This window comes from Aethalodelphis obliquidens, unplaced genomic scaffold (genome assembly GCF_003676395.1).
Source record: "Aethalodelphis obliquidens isolate GAN/ISIS:26980383/991018 unplaced genomic scaffold, ASM367639v1 scaffold77, whole genome shotgun sequence".
In the NCBI taxonomy this organism is placed as follows: Eukaryota; Metazoa; Chordata; class Mammalia; order Artiodactyla; family Delphinidae; genus Aethalodelphis; species Aethalodelphis obliquidens.
Window position 1 is genome coordinate 3,374,717 of NW_020838021.1, and position 9,807 is coordinate 3,384,523.

Below are 9,807 nucleotides of genomic sequence, written 5' to 3' on the forward strand. Positions count from 1 at the left end.
AAATACTGGGGTTTTCTTCTCTGTCCCTTAAATCTCGACATTTCCTATACTACATTAGTCTATGATAATTATAACTTTAGGGTTTTTAACTAATGGAGATTTTTGTTGTTGCTGTAGTTCAGAGTTCACAGGTAATAATCCTTTTATATATTTTATGTGCCTCCTTTCCATAATTAATTGAAGTAGTTTTTTTTTTTTTTTGTGGTAAGTGGGCCTCTCACTGTTGTGGCCTCTCCCGTTGTGGAGCACAGGCTCCGGACGCACAGGCTCAGTGGCCATGGCTCACGGGCCCAGCCGCTCCATGGCATGTGGGATCTTCCCGGACCGGGGCACGAACCCGTGTCCCCTGCATTTGCAGGCGGACTCTTAACCACTGTGCCACCAGGGAAGCCCTGAAGTAGTTTTAAAAAATAAAATTCAAAGAAAATCAAAATCAGGTCAAGAAAAAGTGGAAAAGTTGATATAGCTGCTATAGTTAAGTATCAAGTTTGCCTCTGTGCTTCCTAGCGGCCAAGGGGAAAAAATTAAATGATTTTTACTATATACTGTACACATATTGTGTGCCAGGAACTTTGCTAGGTGCACTGACATTGTATCTATCTTCACTACAGCCACGGAGAGTAGGTGTTATAATCCTCATCTTACAGATGAAGTTACTGAAGTTGGAAAAATGATCTTGCCCAGTGTCACAAAACTAAACCCTTGAGTGGAGCCAAGATTCAAATCCAAGGACTCTCTGACTTCATAGTCTGCACTCTGATATAGTTCTCAAGGTCAGAAAGGAGGAAATATAATAATTCCAGAGATAAAGGCTTTTGTCATTATATTATAAAATTAATTTTCTGTGTGACATTGTATAAAGGGGACATTAAACAATGTGATGAACAGTGCCCTTCATAACAGATTTACAATAAATGCAGAACGAATATCCATATAGCTGTTTGGCTATTTTTTTTAATGACCTTTGATAACTGCCTAAAGCATAACATTAAAGTGCAAGCGAGTGAAACTGATTCAGCAAATACTAAGCTAATATGATCCTATGATACAGTCTCCTGGTGGCCTAAGGTGATTCAAGAATAAAACTGAAAGTATGTGAATCAGCCTTCAGAATGCTATTATATTTTATTAGCAAGGGTTTGGATAGAGGCCGAATTCATTTGTTCATTCATTCAGCAAAAGTGCATGGGCCATCTATATGCCAGGCAGTGTGCTAGGTTCTGGGGATCCAAATATATTTTAAAAAATATTTCTACTTCAAAGGGGCTTGCACTTATTTTAGAATTAGATGAGTCAATGCCTGCAATGAAGTAAGTTAATTGCTATAATGGAAGTATGTACGTACTGTACAAAAAAAGATGCTCTTAGGCCTATCTGGTAGAGTCAAAGAAGTGATCATAGTGGAGAAGGTAATGTTTGACTTGACGGTAGCAAAAGTTCTTCCCTCCAAGCTGTGTTCAGTTAGAAGTGGTTGATCAAACAGCATGAAGTTTTGGGGTTCTGATGTACCAGTTAAACAGAGATCCAGGGTCTCTAAAATTTCTGTCAGTATTATTCAACAAACACCGATTATTTCTATGACATGATAAATACTGGAGATACAGTAGTGAGCACAATGGATACTGCCTCTGTCCTCACGAAGTTTTCATTCAATATTTTGGTAGATACAGACATTAAACAAAGAGTCACAGAAATAACCATGCCATTTCACCTGTGGTGAATGCCATGAAATAAAGTTAAGGGGATCTCCATGTATAATAGATCGGACCTAGTCTGGGTAGTCAGAGTTTCCATAAGAAAGTGATAACTTACCTAAAATCTGAAGGATAAGAACTTAACAAGGTCAGGTATCTGTGGGGGTTAAAAGGTGGGAAGACCTGCAGGTAGAAAGCTTTCCAGGCAGAGAGAACAGCATACAAAAAAGGATCTGAGGCATGAACTTATGTAATGTCACTAAAGAAATTAAAAAGGGCCAGTGTGTCTTGGAGCAGAAAAAGCAATGAAAAGAAGGTAGAAATGTAGCTGGAGAACATAAGTCAGATCATGCTGGGTCTCATAGGCTGTGTTAGAGATTTTGGTCTTTATCCTAAGACAGTAGGAAAACACTGGTTTGTTTAAATCAGATCAGTGACATGGCCATATTTGCATTTTGAAAATATCACTCTGGCTGCAGTGTGGAGAGTTTAATGGAGGAGAGCAAAAGTGGTTGCAGGAAAATCAGTTAGGAGGCTACTGTAGTTGTCAAGTCAAGACGAAACAGTAGCTCAGGAAAGGGTGGTAGCAGTGGAGAGGGTGAGAATTGAGTGGATTTGAAAAATGTTAGAAGATAGATATGGGACCTGAAGATGAGGAGCATTGGGTTTCAAGGATAATTCTTAGGACTCAAGTTTACACAGCTGGACTGATGGTGGTGCTATTCATTAAGATAGGAAACAGTAAAAGATCAGGTGCATGGGAGTCACATTCAAGATCTTGAGCTTATACATGCTGAGTTTGAAGTTCTTTCTTGATGTCCAAAATGTCAAGCAGAAAGTTGGCCATGTCAGTTTGGGACAAAGATAAAAAGTTGGGAGGCATTGGTATATATGGTGTAGTTGAGGCTAGGTGTAAGTGGGTATTTAAGTTAGGGAAAGTAATAACTGGGTATCTCTATCCAGTTAAGACACTACAGAACATGGAATAGAATTGTTTATCAATGAACTTTACGGGCTTCCTTTATGTACCCATCTGACATTAGAGTGTGATCTATATACATTTTTACAGTCACTTCTGTCCAATTTAACTACTATCATCAGTGGGCAATGCCCCCAATCAAAGAAAAGATCTCTTTTTTGTACAGTGGTTCATCTACTAGCATACTATAAAGTTGTTCCTACAATACATTCTTCCCATATGAATATTTATCTGTAACTCTATAGATAACCCTAACACTAACCCTATAGATTGGACAGAATGTTTATCTATAGGTTGGATAGATAATGGAGATTGATGAGCTGTATGTGAGCAGACAAGTAGCTAGCTCTCCAAATACTTTATCCCTGTGTGTACTAGTGTATAAGTGTGTGTTGCGCTGCAGTTCACACTCAAAAAACCCCCTTTCTGCAGCTTCCAAGTTGTCTTCATAAAGTTAAATAAGGGAAAGGAGGGAAAGCCATTAGGGTTTAAGAGAAATTTATTAAGAGCTTATAGTCTTCCAGACACTGTTCTTAGTGGGTTTTATGTATTAACTCATTCAATCATCAAAACTACCCCAGGACATAGGTGTTATTATCCTATGTTTATAGATAAGGGAATAAATCCAAAGAAGGTATACTAACTGACCCAGTTCCAAGACCAGAAAACCACAGAAACAGAATCAAACCATGTTATGTGACTTCAAAGTCTACTCTCTTAACCACTACACTGTTGTGCCTCCCATAAAACATATAACCAGCATCGAATCTACCCTCTCAATAAACAAAGTCCAAGCTTGGGCTCTGACACATTTCTTCCTCTTAGAGAAGATAGAGAGAGAAAGGGCAAGGAAGAGGTCATAGAGTCAAAATTGCCTCTTTCCCTATAATTCTGTTTCTAGTAAATGAAATAATGTGATAAATCTTTCCGTTATTCCCCCATCTGACAGCATATGCCTTTAGTAGTGCCTTTGTTGGGGGAAACATAGCCTGCTGAGTCATCTCCACCAGTTTCTGCATCATGAGGTTTGGAGGAAGCCTCCCATCTGACTACAAACCAGGTTCACAGCTGCTTATCTTAGGAGGCTTGACAAGGTCACAGCTTGAAATGCTATGGCTGTATTATAATCAGAGATTAAGTGAAAATGTATTCAATTTAATCATTCAAGAATAGTTTGCCTTGTGTCTGTTATAAATAACAGTGTATCATTATCATATATTATTTTCAAACAAGCTTAATTAACTATATTTCTTTTTTTATTTAGTGCTTTATACTTGTTGATAAAGATAATGGAAAAGCTATACATACAAATATAGACAAGATGTCAAAAATATTCTTGAGGATAGCCTTGCTTTACATCTATATACAATGTATCAGAAACAATTATAAACCTCATTTCTGAAGACAAATGCCTTTATACCTGACAATGTGCTCCAATCTCTAAAGCCTGTATTTGTAAGATCTATTTTTGTATAGAAGAATGTGAAAAGAAAGTTTCAGAATTGATCAGTTCTTCAAAAAGACTTGTTGCTAACCTTCCAATTTTCTTATTACCCTGCCTTTCTCTTTCAGTGCCTTTGTCCTGAGACTGTTTTAGTTTTGAAGTGAAAAATAGTAATATTTTCAAAATAATTTAAGTCATATTTAACAACCAAGTTTATGTTCATTATATCACAGTAAAATATCTTCGGCCTTAACTAATTTTAAACTGGTAATCTAACATTTTTTGGCTAGACAGATACTTTTCTTCATTCATAGATTAGAAAGGTAGACACAGTTGATAAAATTATTCAGTAGGCTGAAAAGAAACACATATAAATATAGAGAGATAAATTGATATAGATAATAATTCCACATAACTTTTTTGAATATATATAGATAGATACCTATATTGAAGTTATATATATATTTATATAACTTCAAACAAGTTATGTGGCAATATCACAAATCAATTCAAATCCTTCGCTTTCTCCCTTAAGTAATTTGATTTCAAAATATCTTACTTGTAATTTTTTGATATTTCATTTTGTTTTCTCTCCTTTCTTCTATTAGTTTATCAACAGGACAATCAAGTTTTACAAACCATTTAGTGCATATCTAGAAGGATGTGATGGTGTGAAAGAAGTAGAAAACATTACCTAACCCCTTGAGGAGTTTACAATCTGATTAAGAAAATAACATTTAAACATATTAAGTGATTAGAGAACAGGATAAGACAGTGCCCTGAAACCACACATAAAAGCCCCTATCCAATGGAGGGGAATATCGTGTAGGGGAGATAGGTGAGGCTAATACAAATTTATCCGGGTATATGTTAGTAGCACAAAGCAGTAATGAATGTACAAATAGATTAGTAAGGACTGACAAGATGTTTACACTCATACACACAGTGGTCTTCACAGGTAACAAAAAGTAATGGAGACCCTGACATTCAGAGGGCCATGCAGACATCTGAAATTTTATCATCAGGCCATTACATCTACTGCTTTAACAATAAATGTACTGTACATGACTTTATATATTATCAGACATTGTGTTTTCCTAAAAATGGAAGCAATAAAATGTAAATAAAGGTTCAAATTTGTAAGTTGACATAAAAAACTGTAAATCTCTCAACATAACTTGGCTCTGGTCTGGAAGTTTTACATCTTTAAGTACAAAGCTCAGAGAAATTTGAAAGTGCAGACATAAATGAAATGAAATGCGTTTCATGTATTGTATTCCAGATAAAATTAACACACTTCATTTATCAATACAAAATAGTAATCTGCACACTGACTACAAACACATTACTATACATAAATATTGCATATTTATATTATCAAAAAAGTGGAGACATAATACCAGGACAATTTATATGGGGGTTATTTTTACCAAACAAAAACCAAACAAATGTAGGCATATATTATTACATTTCATAAATATTAATTTAAAAGAATTTGTAAAAAAATGTGCTTCAGAGATCGTATTTTTGCCTTTAAATATTCTACGGAAAGTGTTATACATAATTTGCATTCAGTATTTATTCATGTATTTTAGAAATTGTGGCTGTCTCTCAAAAATGCACAAGATGTAACACCTGTAAAATTTCCATGATGGGGTAGTTTACACGGTTTTTAAAGAGGCAGAAATAGAAAAATTGTATTTATAGAATAATATAGAGTAGTTGTTAGTCTTAAAAGCTTTGGAGTCAGACCGGGATTCACAACCCGACTTTACCATTTACTAGCTGTGTGACCATGGGGGAGTCATCATTACTCTTTCTGGGCCTCAGTTCTCTCATTTTAAATTATGGCTATAAAAATAGAACCTACGTCACCAAGCTATTGTGAGACTGAGTGCACATAAAGCATTCGAAGTGTTTAGCACAGCCCTCCAGCCCATGACACAAACAGGCTCTCAATAAATAATAGCTGTTATAAGAATTATTTTTACAATTGAAATATGTCTCTATCTATCTATCTATCTGTCTATCTATCTATCTCCTCAAACGTTCAGCCTATTTGTTCTACCACAACAGTAAAAAATATGCCATGAAGTCTTACTGTATAATATCCATTTTTCTGAGGTTGAATTAAAAAAAAAAAAAGGAAAACATCATGGTAGGTTAAGTTAAAGGAATTTGCAGTCAGTTATTCTCGAGTAACATCAGTTCTAATTATGAAGTTGTCAGCACTCTTTTCATTGTCAGGTCACTCCCTATCCACCATCCTCACCCACATCTTGATATCGCATTAAACATGGGGAGGAATATGGGGGAGGAGTGGGCACTGGGACTTCGCAGCTGGACTGGAGTGGTGGGAAGGACCCATGGTTTACATACTTGGAGTTTGTGCATTTGAGGTGGGGTCGCAAAAAGGGCTTGGTGAAGGGGCATAAAAGCAGCAACAAAGTAACTCCCATGCTTTCCACTGATGGATCAGAAAAGTTAATCCACCTCCCCTCCCCATATGCACCCACTGAGCAAACACAGTTTTATAGCAGAAGATTGGGGTGTGTGCAGAGTTGGTATCAGCCACCAGCCACTTGTAACTCTGCGTAACTGAGCATGCCTGGATATGGGCTTGCCACTGCGGCTGCTCTGAAGCTGCAGAGCCACGTATGGACCGTCCAAATCCTTAGACTGCTAAACGCATGCTCTGAATTCCTACTCTTCACCACTGTGTTTATGTGGTTATATCCTTTTGGAAAGTTCTTCACTATGTGATTCTGGAAATCCTGTGCATCCCTCAGGACCCTGCGCCAACGTCCCAGGGGGCCTCTCACACATGACAGGGCTCTGCCCAGGCTCCCCGGGCTTCTCCTGAGACTGACAGTGAGGACTGACCCTTCCCTCCCCAGAGCAGAGAAAGGGGTATCCCTCAGTCTCCTAGCCCTCTTCCAGTCAGCTCCACCGCCTGAGGGCTCTGAGGTTCAAGAGAAGTCAACACCCTGAACACCCACGCCCATCCTCAGTGCCGTCCCCTCAGATCCTGAGGCTTCCCTCTTGACCACAGGGTCCTAACCCCACCCCGGCGGGAAGTGGAGCCTGGGGAACTACATTTGGAATGCACCCCTCAAAGATTCTGGTGCAGGAGCTCAGGGGACTCAATTTGAGAAATACAGGGAAAAACTGGTTTAAAAAATAGGTTGAAACATTTTAACAGACACCGGTAGAGGGGCTGAGACAGGAGGGGCTGCAGGCGAGACCTAATGGGGAGGGCCTCTTTGCCTCTGCCAAACACTACCATCCCTGGTCAAGTTCACTATCTAATTGCAGCAAAGAGTCTCCCGAAATTGCACCAAGGGCACATTTGTTTCTTCGACAGATAACTTCAGCGCTCCTTCTAGCCTCATACTTGACTGTATTTTAGCTTTCAGAATTATTTAAGTAAGGATTTTAAGAAGGCTACTTGGTTCCTGTCCAGAGGGTAGTGAAACTCCACAAGTAGGATATCAGGGGGCATGGGCAGGCGCACTAGATGTGTCCACACGGAGAAGCCTTGGGAATCCCGAAGCGCTGGTCCTGGGTGAGTCTCCCCCTCCTCGCGGGCTCCACTTCCCCCCCTCGCTCCCGCACCTATCCCACCCCTCCCAGTCCGGCGTGTGCTATCCAGTACCCCAGGCCCGCTCCCCCCGCCGCCTCCGCCCCCTCACACTCGCCCCCCGCGTCGTCCTCGTCCCACATCGACTTCGCTCCCGCCGCGCCGCCGGCCGCGCTTCCCGCCCTCGCTTCGATTCGCGCCGCCGCCACCCCAGCCGCCGCGCGCCGCCTGCGCTCCGCTCCCCCCGGACACCTCTCCTCGTCCGGCCCGGCCGCCCTCGCCTCCGTCGCCGCCGCGCCCCGGACTCTGTTGGCTCCGCGCCCCGCGGACGCCCCGGCCCCCGGCCGACGCAGCCGTCCCCGCCGCCGCCACTCGCCCGCCGCCCACCATGGCCCCGAGGCAAACAGGTAGCAGGAAGCGGAAAGCGCCGGCGCTCGCGGCGTCGTCGCTGGGCTCGGCGGCGGGTGGGGACGGGCCGCTGCCTCCCAAGAAGCCCAAGCGGCCGGCGGCGCTGCGCTCGCTGCTGCACTACCTGAAGGGCCGCGAGGTGGGGGCGCGGGGCCGCGCCGGGCTCCCGGGCTTCGAGGGCAAGCTGCGCGGCTACGCGGTGCGGAAGCTGCCCGAGCTGCTGAGGGAGCGCGAGCTGGCGCTGGGCACCCTCAACAAGGTGTTCGCGTCGCAGTGGCTGAACGCCAGGCAGGTGGTGTGCGGCACCAAGTGCAACACGCTCTTCGTGGTGGACGTGCAGTCGGGCCACATCACGCGCATCCCCCTGATGCGGGACCGCGGGCCCGGGTCGGCCCGCGCCCAGCCGAACTGCGGCATCCACGCCATCCAGCTGAATCCCTCCAAGACGCTTCTGGCCACCGGGGGCGAGAACCCCAATAGCCTGGCCGTCTACCAGCTGCCCACGCTGGACCCCGTGTGCCTGGGCGACCGCCACGGCCACAAGGACTGGATCTTCGCCATCGCCTGGATGAGCGACACGGTGGCCGTGAGTGGCTCCCGCGACGGCACCGTGGCGCTCTGGAAGATGGACCCCGACATGTTCCACGGCAGCATCGCCTGGCACAACGACGCGGGCCTCCCCCTGTACGCCCACATCCGTCCCAGGGACGTGGAGACCATCCCCAGGGCCAGCACCAACCCCAGTAACCGCAAGGTGCGGGCCCTGGCCTTCAGCGGCAAGAACCAGGAGCTGGGAGCCGTGTCCCTGGACGGCTACTTCCACCTGTGGAAAGCCCAGAGCAACCTGTCCAGGCTGCTGTCCATCAGGCTGCCCTACTGCCGAGAGAACGTGTGCCTGACCTACTGCGACGAGTTGTCCCTGTACGCGGTGGGCTCCCAGTCCCACGTCTCCTTCCTGGATCCGCGGCAGCGCCAGCAGAACATCCGGCCCCTGTGCTCCCGAGAGGGCGGCACGGGTGTGCGCTCCCTGAGCTTCTACCAGCACATCGTCACCGTGGGCACGGGCCACGGCTCCCTGCTCTTCTATGACATCCGCGCGCAGACGTTCCTGGAGGAGAGGGCCTCGGCCAGCCCGCACTTCTCTCCGGGGCCCGCAGGGAGGAAGCTCAAGCTCACCTGTGGCAGAGGCTGGCTCAACCACGATGACCTGTGGGTGAACTACTTCGGTGGCATCGGCGAGCTCCCCAACGCGCTCTACACGCACTGCTACAACTGGCCCGAGATGAAGCTCTTCGTCGCTGGGGGGCCTCTCCCTTCCGGCCTCCACGGGAACTATGCCGGCCTCTGGAGCTAAGGATGGCCTCCGTGTCCTCAAAGTGCCCAGATACACCTTCCAGTCCCCTCTCGATTTCCTCCTTCACTCTGTGTTTGTGCTTTTACTCTGTGTGGCTTTTATCTTCCAGGTGGAAAGGGCCCAACTTACCTCTGCTCAGTGTGTTAGGCAAAGAGAGAGAAAGAAACAGAAGGCAAAAGTGGTCTCTTGGGCAATCAAAACTTGGCTTTCAGATTTTTCTGCACCTCCTCCAATATCACCATTTTTTTTTTTTTTTTGCCTCTCTTACAAAGAATTTTGACTAATCCTTAACTGTGTTCTCTCTGAGTGATTCACATATGCTGTTTCTCTTGGCTGATGTAGTCATGG

At 44.4% G+C, this 9,807-nt stretch overlaps 1 protein-coding gene across 1 annotated transcript; it reads left to right on the forward strand.

Annotated features, from left to right (window-relative positions):
• The first annotated feature begins 8,085 nt into the window (after nucleotides 1-8,085).
• LOC113612468 (DDB1- and CUL4-associated factor 12-like protein 2) lies at nucleotides 8,086-9,568 on the forward strand. The gene has a single exon (XM_027092374.1). It carries the CDS (start codon nucleotides 8,086-8,088, stop codon nucleotides 9,457-9,459), a length of 1,374 nt encoding a protein of 457 aa, XP_026948175.1. The 3' UTR covers nucleotides 9,460-9,568.
• Nucleotides 9,569-9,807: the final 239 nt, after the last annotated feature.